This window comes from Megalops cyprinoides, chromosome 19 (assembly GCF_013368585.1).
Source record: "Megalops cyprinoides isolate fMegCyp1 chromosome 19, fMegCyp1.pri, whole genome shotgun sequence".
In the NCBI taxonomy this organism is placed as follows: Eukaryota; Metazoa; Chordata; class Actinopteri; order Elopiformes; family Megalopidae; genus Megalops; species Megalops cyprinoides.
Window position 1 is genome coordinate 272,879 of NC_050601.1, and position 24,622 is coordinate 297,500.

General features: G+C 47.4%; 2 protein-coding genes and 1 long non-coding RNA gene across 5 annotated transcripts in view; all 3 read left to right on the forward strand.

Moving 5' to 3' along the window:
- The window catches only part of LOC118794484 (hemicentin-1-like), a 37,742-nt gene extending 19,565 nt beyond the window's left edge, over window positions 1-18,177 (forward strand). The window contains exons 13-21 of the mRNA XM_036552747.1: window positions 458-727; window positions 1,028-1,357; window positions 2,566-2,823; window positions 3,449-3,561; window positions 8,646-8,769; window positions 9,588-9,854; window positions 13,195-13,527; window positions 14,050-14,307; window positions 17,998-18,177. Coding sequence (XP_036408640.1) covers window positions 458-727; window positions 1,028-1,357; window positions 2,566-2,823; window positions 3,449-3,561; window positions 8,646-8,769; window positions 9,588-9,854; window positions 13,195-13,527; window positions 14,050-14,307; window positions 17,998-18,173 — 2,129 coding nt within the window. The 3' untranslated portion in view covers window positions 18,174-18,177. The remainder of the gene's footprint in view (window positions 1-457; window positions 728-1,027; window positions 1,358-2,565; window positions 2,824-3,448; window positions 3,562-8,645; window positions 8,770-9,587; window positions 9,855-13,194; window positions 13,528-14,049; window positions 14,308-17,997) is intronic.
- A 551-nt stretch (window positions 18,178-18,728) lies between these two features.
- Window positions 18,729-22,764, forward strand: LOC118794067. The gene is made up of 3 exons (XR_005005731.1): window positions 18,729-18,978; window positions 22,038-22,203; window positions 22,588-22,764. It is a non-coding gene; the product is annotated as an uncharacterized LOC118794067 (long non-coding RNA).
- A 7-nt stretch (window positions 22,765-22,771) lies between these two features.
- Window positions 22,772-24,622, forward strand: part of tyk2 (tyrosine kinase 2) — a 15,802-nt gene continuing 13,951 nt past the window's right edge. For 2 of the 3 annotated variants that reach the window (XR_005005730.1, XM_036552207.1), the window contains exon 1: window positions 24,350-24,504. The gene's annotated coding sequence lies outside the window, so the exon portion shown is untranslated. Of the gene's footprint in view, window positions 23,000-24,349; window positions 24,505-24,622 lie in introns of those variants that run through there. The other variant, XM_036552209.1, reaches the window with a different exon arrangement.

The following is a 24,622-nucleotide window of genomic DNA, read 5'->3' on the forward strand; positions in this document are numbered from 1 at the left end:
TGTGCAGCGTTAAATTTGTTAGAAATATGATTCTGAGGGGATTTGTGCATGCTGCTGAGTTTGTGGTTTCCATGGTTTTGTGTAGAGCCTCAGTCCCGGGATGTCGCTGCACTGGCAGACGTAGCATGGCTGTCTGTCTCGCTGGATTCATAGCAGTTATAAGTTCACTGGATAGCTAAGCTTTATTTAAGTAATGAATCATAGTAATCACATAATCCTTCGTAAATGATGTCATATCCCGTGTCTCCTATTCCCAGAAGAAGAATGATGACAGGGATGAGCTTCCTGCATATTTTTAGGGGAATGCATTGCAGAATGCATCACAGGTTTCAGTTCACTTGGATGAAGGCACCTGAGAAGCCCTCCTAAACGTGGGTGCCTGATGTTCTGCTTCAGAGGGAGAGTGACACCATTGCCGTCTTTGTAGGAATTTCATGTCTCTGTGTCTCTGTTCTAGTGGCAGAATGCCCAGTCCAGATGGATGTTAAGACATTGGTGGTGAGATATGGAGATTCAGCATCAACAAACTGCACCGTGTCTGAAGGTCACCTGGGGATCGGCTGGGAGGCTTCACAAGGATCTGTAGATATGGTACAAGATGTCCAGTTTGTGACCTGGAGAGTGGAGAACCTGACAGACTGGCATATTGAACCAAAGTGCTTTGTGAACTTCATGAATGGTACAGACTTTGACCAGTGTGTGGAAGCGCTTCAAGTCATTCTCTACAGTAAGTTCTCCTTTCCTCCTGATGGAGCTAAACTAGGGTTCCATCACTTCTCCTTTGTAGCAGGAAACTGAAGAGGTTTCAGCCTCTGTCCTGTGTTTGGTCTCAGCTGAGCCAGCTGTATGATGTCTTAGTGAAGAATGATGTGGTCTTTGGTGTTGCTGAAGAAACAGAACTCACTGATTAGGAAAGCTTGAGTTTCTCTGACATCAAACAACACCTCAGACATCAGGCCTGATTATAAATGACAGAATTCTAATCGTAAATAATAATCAGAGGAAATAATTCATGTGTCCTCCACAGAGACTCCAGACAGTGTGTCCATCAGCTCTGTGGATCACACCGACCCGATGGTGGAGGGGAGACAGTACCAGCTCCAGTGTGAGGTCCAGAACATCGCTCCTGTTCAGAGCCTCACTGTGAAGTGGTACAGAGGGGAGCTATTAGAGAGTGAAAGCTCCTTTAATAACGTCACTAAGACACCTATGAATGTGTCCTCTACCCTCACAATCACGCCCAGCAGAGCTGACGATGGAGCTCAGTACAGCTGTGTGGCAGAGCTGGAACTGGGACCTGAAGGACCACAACCCCCCCCTGAAGTGAAGTCTGAGCCCCTCAAAATCACTGTGCACTGTGAGTCTATCAGTACTGTCTATACCATCACCATCACTGTGAGTCTATCAGTACTGTCTATACCATCACCATCACTGTGAGTCTGTCAGTACTGTCTACACCATCACCACTGTGAGTCTGTCAGTACTGTCTATACCATCACCATCACTGTGAGTCTATCAGTACTGTCTATACCATCACCATCACTGTGAGTCTATCAGTACTGTCTATACCATCACCATCACTGTGAGTCTATCAGTACTGTCTATACCATCACCATCTCATTTACATTTACATTTACATTTATTTATTTAGCAGGCGCTTTTATCCAAAGCGACTTACAAAAGTGCATACAGCGAGTATAGCGACAGTACGGGGACAGGATGTGTACAGTTCCACAATGAGACAGTTCTCAGCCGAGAGCAAGGTCTGTTTGAGGACACAGTACTATTAGATTTGTACAATTACAGCCTATGGGGCAACTAATACGATACACTTTCAAACGGCGGACTTCAACAACTTCAAACGATGCAATGAGTGTCAGGGTAAAGGCGGCAACAAGAAACAATTTAAAAAGCACAATTTAAAAAGCACAGCAATTTACGACAGCACTGATGGGGGGGCAGCAATTGTGTGCTGGGTCAGTCCAGGTAGAGTCTGAAGAGGTGCGTCTTCAGGCCCTGTCTGAAGGAATGGGGTGAAGAAGCTGTCCGTAGCGAGACAGGGAGTTTGTTCCACCACTGGGGAGGGATGTAGGTGAAACGCCGATGTCTGGCAGAATGAGCACCTCCTGCCTTGACCATGCAAGGAGCGAGGCGTCCAGTTGCTGCTGAGCGCAGGGGTCGGGCTGGTGTGTAGGGCTGGATGAGTTCTTGGAGGTAGGCAGGGGCTGTCCTGTTGAGTCTATCAGTACTGTCTATACCATCATCGTCACTGTGAGTCTATCAGTACTGTCTATACCATCATCGTCACTGTGAGTCTATCAGTACTGTCTATATCACTAACATCAGTGGTAGCGGTGCTTCTGTTCCGCAAAGTGAAATGGTGTGAAGTAGCAGAAGTCAAACTAATGAGGCACATTACAGATGAATGAGCTAAACTGTGGCTGAAATATGGTACAGAGGAAGGGATGGCAATATTAGAGTGGGCTGTACCAGTATGTGTGAAAATGGGGGTGTTGGTCTCGTAGAGGTTTTGTTTGTGTTAACGATCCCTGCCTCTTTCCTCAGACCCCCCCTCTTTCTATACTCCTGATGAGGAGGTCCTGGAGGTGATAGAGGGGGAGGGGGTCCGGCTAAACTGCCACTCTTGGGGGAACCCCACTCCTGTGTACTCCTGGCTGCTTCCACAGTCCCAGGAGGACACGCAGAACCACACCCTGGTGACCTCCTCTTCCCTCCCCCCCGGGAGCCACAGATACACGTGCAGGGCCTCCAACCAGCTGGGGGAGATCACCAAGGAATTCACTGTCAAGATCAAACACAAAGGTGGGACATCCCTCACACTCACACACACACACACACACACACACATGCACACACGCATACACGCACAGTAACTCACACACACTCACACACGCACAGTAACTCACACACACACACACACACACACACATGCACACACGCATACACGCACAGTAACTCACACACACACACACACACGCACAGTAACTCACACACACACACACACACACATACACACACATGCACAGTAACACACACACACACACACACACACACACACACACATGCACACACGCATACACGCACAGTAACTCACACACACACATGCACAGTAACTCACACACACACGCATACACGCACAGTAACTCACACACACACACACACACGCACAGTAACTCACACACACACACACACACATGCACAGTAACTCACACACACACCTCCAGGCTGTGTGTTGCAGGTGTGTTGAGTGTGTGGTTATGGTTCAGTTTCAGGTATTTTAGCTTTGCGCTGGAAGCACAGCTGGGATTGCAGTGGCTGCTCTGCTGCCCATAGTTGTGGCAGCCATGGCGGTCGTCTGTCACAGAAAGAGGAATGCTCCGCCCACAGGTGCAGATCACTCTTGATTAACCCCGCCCTTCCCCTGCAGGTAGCCCCCGGACCGTCCTGTGGAGTCTGATTGCAGTGGGCGTGGGTGTGGCTGTGGTGCTCATAGCTGGCTACGTCTACCTCAAATCAAAGGCTGGGGAGAATACTATCATCTGAGGCACAGCAAGTGCTGCTGAAGCTCAGGGACGTAGCTCTGCCTTTGGCCGGACAGTACGGACGCAGATATAAGATTGTACATGGCGGGGTGGGGCATGGGGGGGGTGAGAGGGTGGGGAACAGGGGGGTGGAGGGGGGGCCAGTGAGAGGGTTGGGCAGGATGGAGAAGTTAGCCGGGGGGGGGCTGGGGGGGGGGGGGGTGCATGTGTTGTGTTTTTACCTTGTAGGGGCTTTGGGGGTTTGTGAGTTTGAGGGTTTTGGGGTTTGTACCTCCTGACTGCTGTGTTGAGGGAAAGGCTGCCTTTAGCAGAGAATCCTCCTGCGAAATGTCCTCTGAACTGGACTGTAGACTCACTGAGTGCTCCGTGAGTTTGTTTGCATGCACGTCTGTAGCCGCTTTCACTCTGTGTCACTTCATTTCACAAACTGTCATTCTGTGGACTTGCAGTAGGCAGTGGGCAGGGAGGCTCGTCCGCTGGACCAGGCTGCTTTGTTCAGAATTCCAGAATATTCCACCCCAGAAACCAATTTGGAGGGGGCAGTTTGCTTTGGTTGGCAGTAGTGGGTTATATTTGCAATGGTTTTTTGTATAGATATACATAAACTGCGGGTGATATCTGTCACTTGTGTTTTTATTGGTGACCTTCAGACAGATAATCATATCTGTGTTCACAGGAATCTTGAATGTTGAATGATTTATTTTATAGCAAATAGATAAAATCCAAAGTTTCAGGACTGAGAAATGAACAGTGATTACTTATGTATTTGTAGTTGTTTTATATGAATGATAATGAAATAAAGAGAGTGTTGGAGATTAGTATACATGCAGTGAGCTGGGAACGGTGATGTCTGTGTTTCACATGCAGGATGCACTGGCTGGTCAGTTTTTCACTCTCACCCTGATCGGTTTTAAAATGTAGCCCTTTTCCTGGTCTAAGCCTCACAGCTGTGATGGAGGACAGAGTGAGCTTGTTGCTGTTTAGTGAGTATATGCTGAGTTTGTACTGCGTAGCCGTAGGTTTGTATTTTTGCTGCTTGCAGTACGCAGGTGGACAGGCGAGAGCTGGAAGGGTCAGTAGCAGGCAGCAGTGCCTGTGTGGTCACCAGGCTGCGCCAGTGAGTATCACACTTGAGGCATGAGCTCTGTAGTCCTCACACAGACACAACATTGGCAAAAAAAAACCTTAGAATATGAATATGATGCTTTTATTCGGTTAACAGCTGCTCCTGACTTATCAATTGCTGTTGCCTTCCTGTTCATAATTGCATCCAAAGTGTTGACTGAACAAAAGGCACAAATAATTACATTACTTAAAGGTTATAATGGTTCTTATAATCCTGCTTTGGGCAGATATGACATGTGGGTGAGCTGACTGTGTACAGCTAAGCTAACTCCATCTTGGGGTTACTCACCTATAAACACAAATACATATTCTCAATTTTCAGACTTACATTTGGAATCAAAATACTGTCTACGCACCCATGCTATATACATGTATACATACATACACTATTAATAGGTACAGTTTCACTGCTGCCCTGCCCCTGGCCGTTTACATTTCACATTCTGACAGTAAGAGAATGATTGTGCAGCAGAAATTTCGGCATACTCAGCAGGTCACTCCACTTCTCCTTTTTAATGGCTGAAGACCTCTCACGTGTACTGGGTGTAGCTTAAAGAAAGAAGGAGTTTGCAGCCCTGAAGCTGGTCCTTCGCTTCCGCTCTGATCACCCATGTGGTCTGATTTGTTCTGGTGGGACCTTCAGTAGAAACAATATTCAGTAAACAGGAAATGGGGGGTTGATGGCCTTTCTCGTGCCTAATTTGTTTGGGGCAGTATTTTCTGGCATTTCTGGTTGCTTACCCTGTCAATCCTTCTGCCTCATCATTCTTCTGTAATTTCCCATATTAGGACACTGTGATGTTCACCAGCCACCTCCGCACAATTTCTCACTTTAAAAATGTAACTGTAACTGTATTCAGCCTCCAGGAGACAAAGTAATTATAAATTACAGTGTGCCATCTGTCAAAATAGCACTTATATGGCTTTTCATTGCATGGATTAATTTTTGAAATGACGTGTTGTTTGATATATTATTATTTTGTCATGAACAGTTTTGAGGTGACCTGTCAGGACGACTCTTCAGTTCAGTGTGACTGTTCTAGAATTGCCAGGTGTTTTGGTTCTATGTCCGAGTTCTGGAAGCCCAGACATTCTCAGTTCTCAGTCACAGTTCTAGAATCCCTGGGTGTCACAGCTCTGTGTCAGTGTTGTAAATCTCTTGCGTTTGCACAGTTGGTCCAAAGGAGACACACTGAAGTGTGCATCGCTCCATAGTTCCTGAGCAAAGTTAAAGTCCATCTTCTGACTGTTGTTCAGCTGAAAATGCAGTGGCTGATTAGTTTGGATTGTGCCAGTGGAGGGAGTGGCACTATTGCTCAGCGGATCCTGTAGGAACTTGTGTTGAAACCTGAAGGCTGCAGCGTCTGTTCCTTGGTTGGGCCCTGCCCTTTCTCCACTGAGCGAGGTGTTTAACCCACACTGATCATATAATGTCAGCTATGTATGATTCCCTGTATGATGCTACACAGATAATAATGTAACGTTGCCCAGTACAGAAAGTAGTCGCTTTGTGTGAAAACTGTAAAGGCTGCAACATCATTGAAGATGCATCAGCATGGAAGAGGAAAAAGTTTAAATTGTCATGGGTGTAGCTGAGCCTGTAAGGTTCACTGATGGTTCATCCATCTGTGCCTTCTCTGAGCGGTACACTCACCAAAGCAGCTAACTAAACAGCCACCTTTATACTTTCAGTTTGAATTTTACTCACTTTGATTTCATTTAGTCTGTAATTTCAAACATTAGAAATAATTGTTTTTATTAATTTAACATGCTATTATCAGTCACTGTTAATATGTTGTATTTAAAAATGTACATGTATACGGTTTTGTCCAAATAAAGTAAAATCAAATCAAAGGCATAGTCTGTTTTTAACAGAAGCTTGTAATCTATCCAAATATGAGACATGGATGTCCAACAGTAAAAGTAACGTTTCCACAGAGAAGCTTTGGTTTTCGGTGTGGGGAGTTGTGTAGCTTGGCATCTCACACAGAACTGTTGCAATATTCAGTCCCAGCTTCTGCTACATGCACATTGCAGGAGGGTAGATCATCCGATCAGTTCCCCATATTTGAGCTTTCAGTGCTGCAGGCTGTGGCCGTCAGTCTGAAACAGACAGTGAAAGAATAAAGATCATATGGATACATATCTGGTTGCTATGGTGATGATTAGTTAGAGTATAAACTGTGGTGCATGGGGTGTGGCTCTGTCTGCAGAGAATTCTGGGTACAGAGATTTCGGCAGAAGTCCAGAATCATGTGTTCAGAAATTCTTGGGAGTAATAAAATACATTTAGTGCCACTATCTACATAAAACACTAAAAATTACAACCTAATTCCTTAGAGTTAAAATTTTAAATGTGTCATTAAATTATCACTATTTTTTAATAAAAATCATATGATTACTTGCAAGATTACCTTAATATCAGATCAAGACATCCAAATCTAGCTTGGTTTACACAGTGTAAATGAATCTGTGATACAGACTTGGGTTAATAAATGTGACATAAAGGTCTCAGAGTCTGCATTCAACATATGTGTTTAAAGAAAATGAAAAAGCTGTTCTGAAGAATATCGGTCTGCCTCTGAGAAGTAAGAAAGAACGTTCCCATAGACTGGATCCTCAGTCCCAGCACGGTGTGTGAGTATCCCACACGCCCCCTGCTGGCCACAGAGGGGTGGGAATTTCCAGCTTCATTGACACACAGCAGCATGCGCGAGTCCCGCGATCCCCCCGCCCCCACAGCCCCTCCCCCGCGGACCCCGCAGGGCTCTCTCCCCTCATTGTGTCACAGTGGCTGATGGGAAACAGGCTGGCCAAGAGTCACTCCGTACAACCACAAAAAGGGTTTCCATGCCGACCGTGCCAGTGGCTGCTCTAAGGAGGCTTTCAGGCAGGCTTCCAGAACACACAAGCAAAAACACACTCAAACACACACACACACCCAATAACTGCATGACTTCATATGGTTGGGCAGAGTCCAGCGGGCTTCCATTGGGCAGAGATGTTCAGCCCACAGTGAGGCACACTCACAGCTCCAGTCTCCGTAAACCCGGGGGGGGGTTCTTCACCCCACCAAACCCTGACACTGCATGCAGGAATGCCGCTTGATGGAAATTGTTCTCACAATCTTCCACAGAATTTCCTCAGAACCGGGAGATGAGTCAGGATGTACAGGAAGTTATTTACTCGTACGGCTGACAGCGTAACCGCTGCTGGAGACGCGCCTCCCAATCAGCGCACAAACCAATAAGCCTCCCAATAAGACATCAACGCGACGCAGACGCCCTCGCTGAGAGGGAAGACGCCCCTGATGCCCCGCTACCCGAGCACCGCGGCATGCAGCTCTTCCGAGGAAGCTTGCGTTCAGTGCGAAATACGCACAGCTTTATCTGGACTCTCCTTTTCACCAAACACTGCCCTCCACAGGTTATTGAATTTGTTGAATGTTTCTCCCAGTTTCCCGTGTCACCTGCATTAAAACCCATACTAGCATAACTCGCACTGTGATCATATTAAATTACTGACAGCCAATGCCTCATGAGTAGAACTGAGTATACGATGGGTATTAAATCAGCGTTTGATGAGACGTGTTATGAAGAAAAGTTTAATATGCCAGACATTCGTTTCGACTTGCCCAAAGCATTCGTGCCTGAGATGACGACCCACACCAAGTATACTGACAAAGCAAACGGAATGGTCGTTTAATAAGCACAAAGGGCAAAGAATAGAGTTTCTGGCATAAGAAAATAAATTTTTAACCAATGCCAATGTGCGATCGACTCCAAACTACCCGATCCAGTCTAACCATGAGCAAAAGGTATGAAAAGCATTTCGGCCGCGCGGCGCGTTCCCAGGGCCGCTGCACTCGCACCGCGTGGAGGGCACGGAGGGGACGGTCGGGGGGGGGGGAGGGGGGGCTTTTGTTTGCTGTCCGCTCTGCACTTTCAGGTTGCCTAGCGCAACCAAGTCAGAAACCTGCAAGGACTTCAGCGCAGACCCGAAGAGGACTTCAGCAAAGCCTCTGTCAAAATGGAGCTCGAGTATCTGAAGCTGGCGGTAGCTCTCAGCGTGCTTTGCACAGGTAGGATTCTGGGGAGGGGGAATTCTGCTCCTTTTTGGCGCCACTGACATTTTCTCTGTAACGATTTTGTCATGTGGGTCAACGGAAACAGCCATTTGGACGGCGGCGCGGGACTTCTGCCCTACATAGAGTCTCGCTTATGTAATGACTTCATGCTGGCGCTTCGAAGTTTGGATCATTTATTTATCCGGGTATGCATAGCATTGCATCCAGTGCTTAAGAAGCCGTATCAACTTTTACAACCACACGCGTATTTGCACGATGATGAGTTTTGGACAGCTGAGGAGACATCCCCGCACCAACCTACATTTACAAATATTCGATCAATCCGTTAGTTATATGGACAGCATTCAGTTACTATTAAAATATACACGTTTATGCAAGTGCAAAGAGAACAAGCATATAACAATATCTGGAAAACATAAACGTCCAGCATTCTATGAACTTTGTTGATTTCCTGAAAAGGCTACCTATCTTATATACACTTGAACTGACTTCAGCAGGTGTTTATGCACTTGCATGCGTTGCGGAGTTGTTGAGTGAGATCAGTAGGAAATTCAACGGTAATTTTACTCCGATTTCAGACTTGAACGCTAACGTCTGATGTTGGATACAATAGAGACGTGTTATGAATAAAATAATTTGATAACAATGATGTTCTCCAACAATGATGGCATTCCGTCACCTTTTGAAGGTGATGTGTTATAATGATAAAATAATGTTCGTATCGCGGTTTGCTGAGGAGTTTCTCGGAAGATGATGCTGTGTTGTTCCGCGAATGATGGTGTTGTGGCATTGATGCCGTGTTTGTGTTGCAGTGTCCGGAGAGGGCTGCTCTCTGGAGCTGCGCCCCCCGCGGGCGGTGGTGGGATTTGGAGACTCTGTGTCTGTCAGCTGTGTGGCCTCGCGGCCTGTGCGCGTGCTTGGCTGGGAGGCGGCCATTGGCTCCGCCCACACACAGCAAGACCTCACTGTCCAGTGGGGTGTGGACAGCCTGAAAGACTGGATCGAGGAGCCTATCTGCTATGGAGTCTTCTACACAACACCCAGGCAATGTGAGGAAAAACTCAACCTCGTCCTCTACAGTGAGTAACCCTGGTGTACAGTGAGTGCAGCTGCATGGTGAGTTAAACTGGTCTAAAGTAAGGTAAATCAGGTCTACAGTGAGTATAACAACTCTACAGTGAGTAAATCAGATGTTATAGTACAGAAACATCTTAAATCCTTCTCTGACCAACAGGAGATAGTTTAGGGTATTTGCCATTACCAGCAGAGCAAGTGATTGTCCTGATGTTTCTGAAATCAGGCTACCGCATATTATAATAACATCTGAGTGACCTGATCTGATTTGATCTGACTCCATCAAATCTTTCAAATGAAAGGTCTTGTTGCAACTGACTTTAAATGGCAGCATTAGGCTCCAGGTGTGGCTACTGCAGCTACACAAGGCAACGTAATGAAATTTACTGATAGGCTACACGGCTATTGGTAATACCTTGACAAACATTATGTCTGAAATGAAAAAACTAGGTATACAGAGTGTGTTACTATTAGCTAGTTAAGGTAGCTGGATAGCTAGCTAGGTGATCAGTGCAGCAGCGGCGTTGTAATCACAAGCATCCATCAAGCTGACTAGCAAGCTGGGTAATGTCTCTAAGATTGCTAACTGAGATTGCTAAATATGTATTGTACCATGGTCACTTATATCAAGCCTATCTTGTCAGTTATCTATCCTGCAAAATTAACTTTCTTCCCAATGTAGCATTTGCTAAATAGTGACAGGAATATCTGTAACCATGGCAATCAAAATAGTGAATTAAAATATATGTGTTTCTATAATTGCATTGTCTGTAAATGCTGTTCAGAGAATGCTTTTCAGAGGAAACCAAAACAGAGCGCTCAGGACCCAAAGCTCTGCCCCCGTGGATACTGTTGCGACGATGGACCCTTTGCAAATCTCCGCCCCCTTGGATACTATTGCCATGATGGTCAAGCTTTGCCTAGTACTCCACTGTTGACATGCTTCAAATATTCCAATAGAGCAAATTACAGAAAGCAATGGATCATTTTTGGACTCAAAATCAACCAATAGCCACAGGTCAGCAACAGGGCCTTGAATACGCCATTGAGTGGCACATTGACAGTGTCATGAAATGCGATTTCCCCCCAGGTTTCAGGGCTGAAACAGCAGCAACGCAGAGCCGTGCTGCCCCTGATCTGCCCCTGATCTGCCCCTGAGCTGCCCTGATCTGCCCCTGAGCTGCCCTGAGCTGCCCTGATCTGCCCTGAGCTCCCTTGATCTGCCCCTGAGCTCCCCTGATCTGCTCCTGAGCTCCCCTGATCTGCCCCTGATCTGCCCCTGAGCTGCCCTGAGCTGCCCTGATCTGCCCCTGATCTGCCCCTGATCTGCTCCTGAGCTCCCCTGATCTGCTCCTGAGCTCCCCTGATCTGCCCCTGAGCTGCCCTGAGCTCCCTTGATCTGCCCCTGAGCTCCCCTGATCTGCTCCTGAGCTCCCCTGATCTGCTCCTGAGCTCCCCTGATCTGCACCTGACCTGCCCCTGACCTGCCCCTGATCTGCCCCTGAGCTGCCCCTGAGCTGCCCTGAGCTCCCTTGATCTGCCCCTGAGCTCCCCTGATCTGCTCCTGAGCTCCCCTGATCTGCCCCTGATCTGCCCCTGAGCTGCCCTGAGCTCCCCTGATCTGCCCCTGATCTGCCCCTGATCTGCCCATGAGCTGCCCTGATCTGCCCCTGAGCTGCCCTGAGCTGCCCTGATCTGCCCCTGATCTGCCCATGAGCTGCCCTGATCTGCCCCTGAGCTGCCCTGATCTGCCCCTGAGCTCCCCTGATCTGCCAGCTAGCTTCCTCTAAGAGTGGCAACAGGTTAGCCTTACCTAACAATGAGAGAGTGCCAAGGACACAACCTTAGCTTGTAATGACGTTTGCTATGGCTGGTAAATACTTGAAAAAAATCAGATAAATAAACTCTTCAATTACGGGTCAATAAGAAGGGATTCCGCTGTGACTGTGGTCTTCAGCACAGCTCGTTGCACTGTAGACATTCCTCTTCAGGACTTGGGTTACAGGATAAAACAACACTCTCCAAGCTGTCAGGGCCCCGCGAGTCCCCCCTGCCCTCCACACGGTCAGCACGGCCACCGCGACTCCCCCCTGCCCTCAGCACGGCCACCGTGAGCCACGACTCCCCCCTGCCCTCAGCACGGCCACCGTGAGCCACGACTCCCCCCTGCCCTCAGCATGGTCACCGCGACTCCCCCCTGCCCTCAGCATGGTAACCGCGACTCCCCCCTGCCCTCAGCATGGTCACCGCGACTCCCCCCTGCCCTCAGCATGGTAACCGCGACTCCCCCCTGCCCTCAGCACGGCCACCGTGAGCCACGACTCCCCCCTGCCCTCAGCACGGCCACCGTGAGCCACGACTCCCCCCTGCCCTCAGCATGGTAACCGCGACTCCCCCCTGCCCTCAGCATGGTCACCGTGAGCCACGACTCCCCCCTGCCCTCAGCATGGTAACCGCGACTCCCCCCTGCCCTCAGCATGGTCACCGTGAGCCACGACTCCCCCCTGCCCTCAGCATGGTCACCGTGAGCCACGACTCCTCCCTGCCCTCAGCATGGTCACCGCGACTCCCCCCTGCCCTCAGCATGGTCACCGCGACTCCCCCCTGCCCTCAGCACGGCCACCGTGAGCCACGACTCCCCCCTGCCCTCAGCACGGCCACCGCGACTCCCCCCTGCCCTCAGCACGGCCACCGCGACTCCCCCCTGCCCTCAGCATGGTCACCGCGACTCCCCCCTGCCCTCAGCATGGCCACCGTGAGCCACGACTCCCCCCTGCCCTCAGCACGGCCACCGCGACTCCCCCCTGCCCTCAGCACGGCCACCGCGACTCCCCCCTGCCCTCAGCACGGCCACCGTGAGCCACGACTCCCCCCTGCCCTCAGCACGGCCAGCACGGCCACCGCGACTCCCCCCTGCCCTCAGCATGGTAACCGCGACTCCCCTCTGCCCTCAGCACAGCCACCTAACTCCTATCCTGACCTTTACTCGACTGTGATGCAGGGACCCGTGATGGCGGTGATGCCGATTAGTTTGAAGATCACTGCACAGAATGTGGATAGGGGTCAGCTGGAAAAAACAGGCAGAAAGTGTGCTGGGAAAAAAAGTGCAATCAAAACGTGCAGCTCCAGCCTGCGAGAACACCTAAATACCTGCAGAGGTACCTGTAAGTCTAAAGCATCTTGCAAAATTGCATTTACTTGTAGGAGTAAGAGTGGGACCAATCTGACATCACTCTCACTCCTCCAGCTCTGGGGTGCTTTAGGAATGAGAGAACTACAGGAAGTTCTGTCTGATGTGACTTCCTGTACCTCTGCCTCCTCACTTTTATTCCCCTGTTTGTGCAGAGACTCCAGACAGTGTTTCCATCGGGCTCCTGAACCACACCGGCCCGATGGTGGAGGGGAGACAGTACCAGCTCCAGTGTGAGGTGCAGAACATCGCTCCTGTACAGTACCTCACCCTCAGGTGGTACAGGGGGCCAACAGAAGTTTACAATCACACATTCTCTGACCTCACACCTGACACACCTGTCCAAGTATCCTCCACCCTCACGATCACGCCCAGCAGAGCTGACGATGGAGCTCAGTACAGCTGTGTGGCAGAGCTGGAACTGGGACCTGAAGGACCACAACCCCCCCCTGAAGTGAAGTCTGAGCCCCTCAATGTGACTGTGCACTGTGAGTCTATCAGTACTGTCTATACCATCACCATCACTGTGAGTCTATCAGTATTGTCTACACCATCACCATCACTGTGAGTCTATCAGTACTGTCTATACCATCACCATCACTGTGAGTCTATCAGTACTGTCTATACCATCACCATCACCGTGAGTCTGTCAGTACTGTCTATACCATCACCATCACTGTGAGTCTATCAGTACTGTCTATACCATCACCATCACTGTGAGTCTATCAGTACTGTCTATACCATCACCATCACTGTGAGTCTATCAGTACTGTCTATATCACTAACATCAGTGGTAGCGGTGCTTCTGTTCCGCAAAGTGAAATGGTGTGAAGTAGCAGAAGTCAAACTAATGAGGCACATTACAGATGAATGAGCTAAACTGTGGCTGAAATATGGTACAGAGGAAGGGATGGCAATATTAGAGTGGGCTGTACCAATATGTGTGAAAATGGGGGTGTTGGTCTCGTAGAGGTTTTGTTTGTGTTAACGATCCCTGCCTCTTTCCTCAGACCCCCCCTCTTTCTATACTCCTGATGAGGAGGTCCTGGAGGTGATAGAGGGGGAGGGGGTCTGGCTAAACTGCCACTCTTGGGGGAACCCCACTCCTGTGTACTCCTGGCTGCTTCCACAGTCCCAGGAGGAGACGCAGAACCACACCCTGGTGACCTCCTCTTTCCTCCCCCCCGGGAGCCACAGATACACGTGCAGGGCCTCCAACCAGCTGGGGGAGATCACCAAGGAATTCACTGTCAAGATCAAACACAAAGGTGGGACATCCCTCACACTCACACACACACACACACACACACACACACGCGCATACAGTGCCTTGCAAAAATACTCAGACCCTTGACCAATCCTCACATTTCCCTGAATTAAAATGATACATTGAAATGTTGATCTGTGTGACATTTTATTTAAAAACACTGAAACTTAGGTTAGAAAATATTTTTAAGAAAAATAAAAACTAAAATATCCTGTTTGCATGCAAGTATTCAACCCCACACAGTAATATAGCCACCAATACTGCAGACTGCAGTAGTGCCACAGATTGTGAGACTGAGGTCAGGACTCTGACTGGGCCCCTGTAGGACCGTCACCTTTCTGTTCCCGAGCCCCTCCAGCGATGCTCAGGCCCTGTGTTTGGGATCATTCTCCTGCAGAAAGATGAACTTACTTTCTCCCAAGCTTCAGTTTTATTGTGGACTGAAGCAGGTTCTCATGCAGTATTTCCCTGTATTTTGCTCCATCCATTTTTCAGTTTTAATAAGATGCCTGGTCCCTGCTGATGAAAAGCATCCCCGCAGCATGATGCTGCCCCCACCACACTTCACTGTAGGGATGGTGTTCCCTGAAGCAGGGGCAGTGTTAGATTTTCACCACACACAGCGATTTGAATTTTGGCCAAAAAGCTCTCTCTTGGTCTCATTTGACCACAAAATATTTTCCCACATCTTAGCTGGGTCACTCTCATGCTTTCTGGCAAGGTCCAGACGTGCTTTGAGATGGTTATTTTTGTGTAATGGCTTTTCTCATACAGGCCAGTTGTGTGCAGAGATCCTGATATTGTTGGCTGGTGCACCTTTACTCCACTGTCAGCCACTGAACTCTGTAGTAGAGGGTGACACGGGAGTGGATTTTCACTCCTGTCCCTTCCCCGTAGGCGGAGTTTGACATTTGCGCTGGGGGGAGGGGGGGGGGGGGGCAAACATTGTTTAACTGACGTCAGTACACAGTCCAACTATTGCGTGGCGTGTTACACATATACATACAGTAACAAGACAATAGTGCCAAGCTTGCCGTAAAGCCAAACAACACAGCGCATCAAATCAGTTTCTGACCACTTTGTACTATATCACACATCGGCTTACGCAGGGTATTTGTCTTTCACACATGAGCGCAAACAAATGAAGCACACTGACCATAAAGTAAATATAAACTGTCTGTTAAAAGTGAAATATCAATTTGTTTACATTTTAATGTTATGCTTTCATTTCCCATGTACCCTTTTAAAACATTTAGTGTACACATGAACTAATTTCATGTTAAATTGAAAACTATGAAATATGCATACTCACTCATATCCAACTTATAGCGCTCACACACGCGCACAATTAGAAAATGTTCAGAAACATGCTCGCCTGTTGTTACAGTAGGCTTGTAAAATACATATATATTAATTAAATAACCAGCGTCCTACCTAGTGTAGAAGTAAACGCCTTTTTTGCATCTCGCGTATATGCCCACTATCACTATCACTATCCACTATAACAGGTGATTGGAGTGTGAAGGCTCAAAAATGAATTTATTACAAAAGCAAAATTAATAGAATTCAGATTTATTTCTTACAATCATTTTATTTTATTGCATTAATGTAGGGCTGTCAAACTAACGCATTAATTTTGATTAATTAATTATAGAAAAAATAATGCGTCAAAAAAATAACGCAGATTAATCACACTCTATGATGCCCCTTGACCCCATACGTCACTGTGCATTTAAGCAACAGCACACGAGAGGTGAGTGCTGTTACACTGAATATCAGCACGGCTGTGGTTCTGTCGTAGGTCTGAGGCTGCAAGCCGAGTACCGAAGATAATCACAGCCCTGCTGATATTCAGTATAACAGCACGACCTCGAGTGTAATATTGCTTTTATACAACAGTTCCACAAACAAGGCTGTTTATCAAGTAACGACAATTTGAGACAAATTATGTTTTTTGTCGTTTATTTGGCTCCGACGACAAAAAATAATTCCTTCAGGATTATATTTACACGTGCTGTCAAGCAACACAAACAGTTTCTTGACTGCAGGTTAGCTAGCTAGCTAGCTAGCTTCCTGCTTTTTATCATACACGAAAAGGCTAGCTAGCTACTTTCATACCCGACAGTAGACTCGTCAGCTACTTTTTATCATACGCGTAAAGGCTAGCTACACGGTAGGCAAGCAAGCCACTTTTAATCATAGCCCACTACAGGCTACCGAGCTACTTTTTCGCATACATGGACGGGCTAGATATACGGTAGGCTTGCTAGCTAACTATTGTTTATCATACCCAACTGCAGGCTGGCTAGGAATATTTTAAAATATTTTTAAATGCTTCTCACGGCAAATATTGATATATGCGATTCATTTAGAATGATTAATCACAAAGCATGTAATTAATTCGATTAATTTTGGACATATTTTAGACGCGATGTAGTGACATTTGAACCGCTGAAATGCCCCTCCTGCCTCCCCGCAAACTCCGCCTATGCCCATCCAACTCCCATAAAAACACTCCTGTCCTGTCCCAATCCCATGACATAATAAAAAATCCCTGCCCCGTCCCAATCCCGGAAGAATGACTCCGTGTGCTGTGTTTTTTCAGTCTTTAGGCAATGCAGTGATTTTGATTTGATGTTCTCGTCATCCTTTTCTTAGATTACTTTGTGTTCTACTGCATAGCTTTTTATTCACACCATTTGTCCAGTACGTTGGCAGTACCAAGAACACTGTATTTCATTAGGGATACATTGCCTTAATCCAAAGACCAAAAATGCCTTCACTAAAGGGCACAGAAACATAAAGCTCTGTCACTGTGATACATGGATCATTGTCCTTTACTCTGCGTTGCAACGCTGTCTGACTCCAATTCCATTGTTGGCAATGGCATTTTTCATGCGTCATCAATCCACACAGGTGGCTGCCTGTAACCAATCAGCAACCAGCCACCAGAGCCGACAGGAGAGAATAAAAAAACACAATGGAACGACTAGCATTTTTTCATCACTTTTGTTCCTGTCCCGTCCCAGTCATGTGATGAATAGTGAAATTGACTCCCATCCCACGGGAATCCCACAGGATTCCCAAAAAAATGTCAGCCTCTACTCTGTAGCTCCTTCAGCCTGATTGTTTGCCTCTCTCTAGACAGTGCCTGGGTGGTGTGATGCAGCTTCTACTTCCTGATTTTTGATTCAGCAGTGCTTGCTAACTTCCATAGAATGCTCTTTAGTCTTCATTTTTACACCTTTCCTTCAAAGTCACAGCCTGACCGGTGATCTTTAAACAGAGTTTTAACCTAGAAAATGAAACAGTTACTTCAATTGTTCATTGGCCAATGGTAAGTCAATTTGAATACTTATGCAAACACTGTATTTCAGTTTATTATTTTTCTTACAAAATATTTTCAAATGCCAATATCACCTTAAAATAATAAATTTTGGATTTCACTATTTTTAAATATCACACAGAACAAAACTTGAATATATCATTTGTAATTCAGTAAAATGTGAGAAGTGGTCAAGGGTGTGAATACTTTTGCAAGGTGCTGTACATGTGCACACAATGGTATGTGCAGAGTGACTGTGGTGTGGTTCTGTTCTGGCAGGTGTATAGTGCTGGGAAACAGCATGGAGCCTGAGGACAGAGTGCCAGCACAGGTAAGTTTCACTGACCTCCATTTTGTCCTCTGCAGGACCAGGACCTGGAAGTCCTCACCTATGGACCTTACCCCAGGGGATTCTGGGAGATACAGAATATCACAAGCCAAGCTTGAGAAAAGAATTAAGACCACAGACATTTTGTGAAAATTCATGGCTCATGCACGCATACAGCTCCACTCATACTTTACCTGCTGTGTTTCAGGTGTGACAGAGAGCCCACCTGGATCTGCCATGTATCTGAAGATTCCTAACCTGTCTGTGTTTACATTAGATGTTTATTCATCCTTATAGTCATCAGTGTTAGGTTTGATTCTCTGTTAGCACTTTGGTTTCTCCAATGTGTTTTGTATACATAACATGTATTATGATGTGTAATGATGTGTAACATCATTAATGTTTGTATAGTTCATATTACATTATATATATATATATATATATATATATATACATTTCTGGGAACTTGAAAACTGTGTTCTGTTTTCACAGTATTTGCACTAATAAAATTACAGTAGGCAATACTAAAACCGACATTAATAAACACTATAGGTCCTTTCTATTGTGGGATGCCTTTTTCATCTTTCTTGCGGGTGACTGACTGTCATCGATCAACAAAACTGAAGAAGCGTTACTTTTAACGTAAAACATTTTTCAACACGCAAGTTCTCGGACGTTCGCCGAGGCCACGCTGACGCAGCGGTGACGCAGCGCTGATTTCAGCAACGATGGGCCCAGCGATGGAAGTGACGTCACGGTGAAGCGGAAGCAGAGAGAGTTTTCTAGAAAGAGTCGGCGCGCGGAGCTGGCGCGAGCAGCTGCGTTGGGGCGCGCGCTGCAGGTGTTGCTGTAGCCAGGGAAACGGGCCGATCGATCAGCTCAGAGAGAAGAGTCCGAGTTTAGCTCCAGTAATGACCACCATAGACTACAGCGTGTGGAGTCACATCGAGGTGTCCGACGATGAGGCCGACACGCACCCCAACATCCACACCCCCAGCCTCTTCAGGTGGAGACACCAGGTGTGTGCCGGGTCTAAACCCGCATCATCCGCACAGCTAACGCCATCAGGCTAAACGCCAAGGTCCATGACAGGATGCGAGCCTTGTGTGACGTTATTAGCAGGTGGGCTACGTTAGCCGATGTAGTTGGTGGTCAGCAGTGGCTATCCAGCTAACGGTAGCTGCATGTCAGCCGTGCTACTGCCACACTCAGCGCTGGCTGATGGCTTAGGGTTGCTAGCTCGGTAACGCACCCGTCCTGTGAGCACAGTGTGAATCACAGGTGTGCTGTGTTGCCAGGTTGATGTAAAGATTGTCTGCTATGTCAGTGCACAGTCAGATCCTCCGGAAGTGTGAGAAGTTAGCAAGCTGATGCACTTAGCCAGCCTGGCCATTTAGCGTTAGCTGGCTGCTTGCAGCCTTCACACGCTTGTCTGACACGGAGTTTCTCCTTCGCCCAGCACTGCGCGGACGCACGGTGCTTATGCGCCGATGAGCTGGACGCGCAGGACCGCAATTAGTCGCACACACAGCTAAACCGAAGCAGAAGCAGCTGCTGCCTGACTCAGTGTGCAGATTAGTGTGAAGGATAACCGCAAAAGCACTTTATTTAACTCCCCATCATTTTAAACGTTTTTGAAAACATAAGCAAGTCTCTGTGGTTTCCTGGGATTAATTGCAGTGTGTACTCCAGTGCTGCTGAAACGGGTGACCCCTGGGGGTGGGGGCGATGGTCGTGCTGGAGGAAACAGAAAGAGGAAGAAATGGAGGTTAGAGCGCTGCAGCTCTCAAAGCTTGTCTCATATATCCCGTCAGCAGAGGTTAAAAACGCGTTCAGTCTCTGCCCTCAGCTGAAAGCAGTGGCTGTGATGTAAGCAGGGTTGGGAGGTTACTTTAAAAATGTATTCCGATACAATTACTGATTACCTGTTAAAAAATGTAGTCAGTAACCTAATCCAAGTATCACAATATTAAAGTAACGTAACATGATTACTTTACTTTACATTACTTACTTTTGGATTGCCTCAATAACAAATATGACTATAATGTTAATTTGGTAGCTTGGTAGCTAGCTAGGTAACAGTACTAAAGTTGTCAGAACAAATACAACAAATAGACTAGAAGCCCGGGTGTCCACCTCTGACAGTCCCAAAAGTTTTCAGTAGTAGTAGTCAGAGGTGGAAAACCCCTGCTTCAGAGAGTAAAACTCCTACCATGTATTTGTTCTAGCCATTCACTAAACAAGGTGATTTCACTAATTAGCTCCTCTACCTGGCTGAAGAGTTGTGCTTATTAAATTCAGCTGCTGTAGTGCGTGGGTGGAGCAAATACGTGGGAGGACTTTTACTTTCTGAAGCCGGGGTGTCCCCCTCTGGTAGTAGTAGTGGTAATATTGACGGGTTAGCTAGCTAACTAACAGTAACTTGAACTAACTGGATTTCTGTGTAGCTAACGTTAGCGGTTGGTCTTACCTGTAAATGTTTCTTTAAATTAGATGTCGAGTCCTTGGATGGTGACAACATTTCCACAGCTGGAAGGCATAACTTGCACTGTACTGTGATGCTGTTCCCCTTTTCTGCTTTAAAGACAAAATAATGGCAAAATTTCCACCCAGTGAGAGCATTTTTTTTTTCACTAGAGGCCATGATAATGAATTGGCAACTGTAAGATTGCCTATGGTTTCACTCCAGACCAGAGTGGTGTTGTGAGGCTCGTTAAGTGTTGTAATGTGTGCGCATGTCCATGGTAGTATATCGTTCTTTATTTTAAATTGTATTTTAAAATTGTAATCCTGCTAATAATCCCCATTTTTACTAAATGTATCGGTAATCTGATTGGTGTTGAGGCTGAGTGAGGGCTTGTTGTGTTGGGCCGGCAGGCGAGGGTGTAGAGCAGCGTTTCCCAACCCTGCTCCTGAAGGCACACTGTCCTGCATATCTTCTATCTATCCCTGCTCTACCTACCTGACTGAACTCATCAGTGGCACTTTTGATTAGCTGAGCACACCTGATTTAGTCAAGCAGGAAGGATACATAGAAGATATGCAGGACAGTGTGCCTCCAGGAGCAGGGTTGGGAAACACGGGTGTAGAGGATGGAGCAGTTTGAGAAGCAGGGGGCGGAGCTGCAGAAGGGCGGGGCGGAGTAAGGCACAGGCTGAGGGAGCTGCAGGTGTGGGGTGTGGACGACAGCAAGGCGGAGCTGAGTCGCGGGCAGGCGTGCACTCCATGGAACAGTGCTGGCTTCTCCTCAACCAAACGGATTAATTTATCTCGGCTCCATGACAGCAGTTAGAAGGTTTCCTCTAGCGCATCGCGTCCTCTTTCCCCTTGCTTCCGTTCTCTCACCCCCCCCAACGGGCGGAGTGGAGCACACCGCGGTGACTGCTGGCAGTTTTCAGCTACCAATGTTTCTTTGACCAACCATTGCACGCGCACCTGTGTGTGTGTGTGTGTGTGTGTGGTTTACAGCGACGGCCTGTGTGGTGTTTCCTGTTCTGTGGGGGACAGTGTAGTCATGCCTGCTGCACAGAGCAGGAACTGACCTGAATTTCATTGTCACTCACAGTGACAGCAGGGGCTCCAGCACTGTCACCACTTCAGTGATATAAATATTGTTGGACTCCCGCTGCATTCCTGTTTCACTCCACACCCCGGTTTGAAAAGAATTCTGTTCTTTATTACCAATTTGTATTACACATTTGTGTTCTTTAAAAGCAAATTGATGATATTGTAAGTTTTGCCCGCCACAGCACTGTGAAGTTAAAGAATAATCCTTCATGCCAAACTGAATCAAATGCCTTTTTAAAGTCTACAGAGCAGCCTGTGTTTGTCTGGGAGTCAGTCTCTCTCACTTCATTCAGCTTTATTCTCCTAACAGGCATACATTTTTGTTGTTGAAGCAAGTGAAACACAGAATACAACAATACATTCCTACCAAAGGAGGAAAACTCAGAACAGAACAGTGTTGAGCTCAGTCACTTCCTTTCTCTTTCTGTCCCTCTCTCTCTCTCTCTCTCCCTCTCTCTCTCTCTCCCTCATGCTCTGTCTCTCCCTCTCCCTCTCTCTCTCTCTCACACAGAAACATGCTCTGACTCAGCAGATCTCTGTATCTCTCTCACATAAACATGCTTTGATGGAGCAGGTTGCCCACCAGACCATTGTTATACAGTTCATCCTGGAGCTGGCCAAGAGCCTGAAGGTGGACCCCCGCGGCTGCTTCCGCCATTTTTTTTGCCAAGATTAAGGTGTGTTTGTGTGTGCACAGACGCTGTCTTTGTGTGTGTATGTACTTAAATACAATCCCATAACCATTAGTGTGTCAGTTTAGCTAGCTGAGATCGTAGTAAATTTAGCTAGCTGAGGTCACTGACTGATGCTGAGAATAAGGGCAGGCTTTTGGCACTAGAGACTGTCCTGAAAGTCTTATTTTGCTGGGGTTATAGTCAGTTACCCACCATGTTTCCCATTGAAACTGAGCTACAAAGATAAATATTTTCTTTCAAAAAATGACCTGACACAGCATGTGACACATGTGTCCTTAGCAGAGAGTGTGAGATATGGCAGAACAAGAAAACGAGTTTTGTTTTTCAATGTGACCCAAATCTGTGTGCCCGTGTTACCTTTCACAGCTGTCAGAATTTGATAGGTCAGTGGTTACAGAAAAACACAGGACTTCCCCAAAACCATCAACTAATTTAGAATGAGAGAAGTTTTGGAATGAGCGAGCCTCGCTCCCCTGTGCTGAGGGCCCCCCCCGTGCTGAGGGCCTCCCCCATGCTGAAGGGCCCCCCTGTGCTGAGGCCCCCCCCCCCCCCCCCAAGCTGAAGGGACCCTTCCCCGTGCTGAGGGGCCCCCCGTGCGTGTCTCCTGCAGACTGCAGACCAGCAGTCCAGGACGCCTTCAGCGATGAGCTGCAGTCCTGTAAGGAGCGCGTGCACGGCCGGGTGAGGCTCTGCATCGAGGAGGCCATGAAGGAGTACGAGGAGGAGGAGAGTTTGAAGCACCTGGGACCCCACGGAGGTGTACGAGTCCTTGCCTGAGGTGTGCTTTCCCTCTCTCTGCGCAGGTGCCTCCTGACAGTCCTGCTTTTGTTTGTTTCTGTGGCAACATTAAAACGGTGTTCTCTAGCTGTGTGTTACAGTGCGTCTCTTACTGTAAACAGCCGCTGAAGATGTGTGTGCACGTCTGCCTGAGTGTGAGGGGGTGTGTTGTCTGTGTTCAGTACTGGTGACCTCCGACCTCTGATTGGTTCTCGACCTTACTCCTGGAGCCCCCCTGTCCTGCATATCTTCTATCCAGTCTTGCTCCAAACACACCTGATTGAAAATTGATTAAATCAGGTGTGCCCAGCTAATCAAAAGTGCCACTGATGAGTTCAGTCAGGTAGGTAGAGCAGGGGAAGATGGAAAACGTGCAGAGCAGGGGGGCCCAGGAGCAGGATTGAGAATCAGTGGTGTGGAACATCGAGAAGAACAGCCTCCACCTTTGATTGGTGCTCATGAACTGGAAGAATTCATGAAATGCTGAAGCCAAAATGATGGAACAAAGCCAACACAGGAAATCGGGAGTGTTAGAGGGATCTCTTCTGCAGGTGAAATTTAAATGGTAAACTGGGCAGACCCTGAGGTACAGTGTTTGTAACTGTGCATATCAATATGGGACAGCTGTTCTCCCTGAAGTTACATGATTGTCAACATCATCAAAACCTGTAAGTTCAAAACCACAGTAATAGTCTTTGCTATGTGAGAAGTTATTTCTGAGAAGTTAGTTACTTATACAGACGTGTTTACATCTGAGACATGCTCAAAACACTATTTGTTTCAAAAGCTGAACGCTTACACTGTCAGTTTTGTTTATTCTTTACGTGAAAATCTAATTTGAATATTTTAGTCATTGGATGAATGAAACAGAAGAAATTGGTAAGTTCTAAGTATTTGTACGGTATATTTGGAAGACATGCGTCTTCTGTAATGCCGTTTCTTTATATGGTCCTATTTGCCGTGATGATCTCAGCTATAACAGTGTTACAGTTCCCCCTACTGTAACACTGCCAAAGGCAGTTATACTCTCACCACACTAACACCGTGTTACATGTGTGTAACATGGATGTTGACTGTTTTCTAGAAGTATACTGTACATTGTAAGTGTTGCAGCCGCCTGTTAGTAGAACCTGAGCTACATGCTATGCCAGTTACCAATGGGCACTGCTAGTACCAGTCTGGACACGTGTTTTCACTCACGCTCTGCAAATGTGACCAAATTCTCTCCTGCGGTTTTGGTGGTTTTATAAACGAGTCGGGCTGTGGAGTCACTGCGAACACCCGCTCGCCCTTTCAGACGGGCCAATGCTGTGCGTGAACGCGCATAGCGGGAGCGGCTCCTTCTCGCGCAGCAATGCGTTTCATTTGTCAGGCTAGCGCGAGCTGCTCAGGGTTGCGTGGGCGTCAAGAAAATGTCACAAATAACGAAATAACAGCGAGTATTGCACCTTGCCTTCAAACCCCTGAAGCCTTGCCCCTGTCGTAGGGAAAGGACAGAAGTTCATGGTAAGAATGCTGCTTTTACTCCGTTAGGCGTATGGATGTTGTGTGCAGATGAACTTGGTCGGGTTGGGCCCTGCGCTGCTGTCAGAGCTTCGCGCAGCGCTGCGGCGTTTAGCGGCGC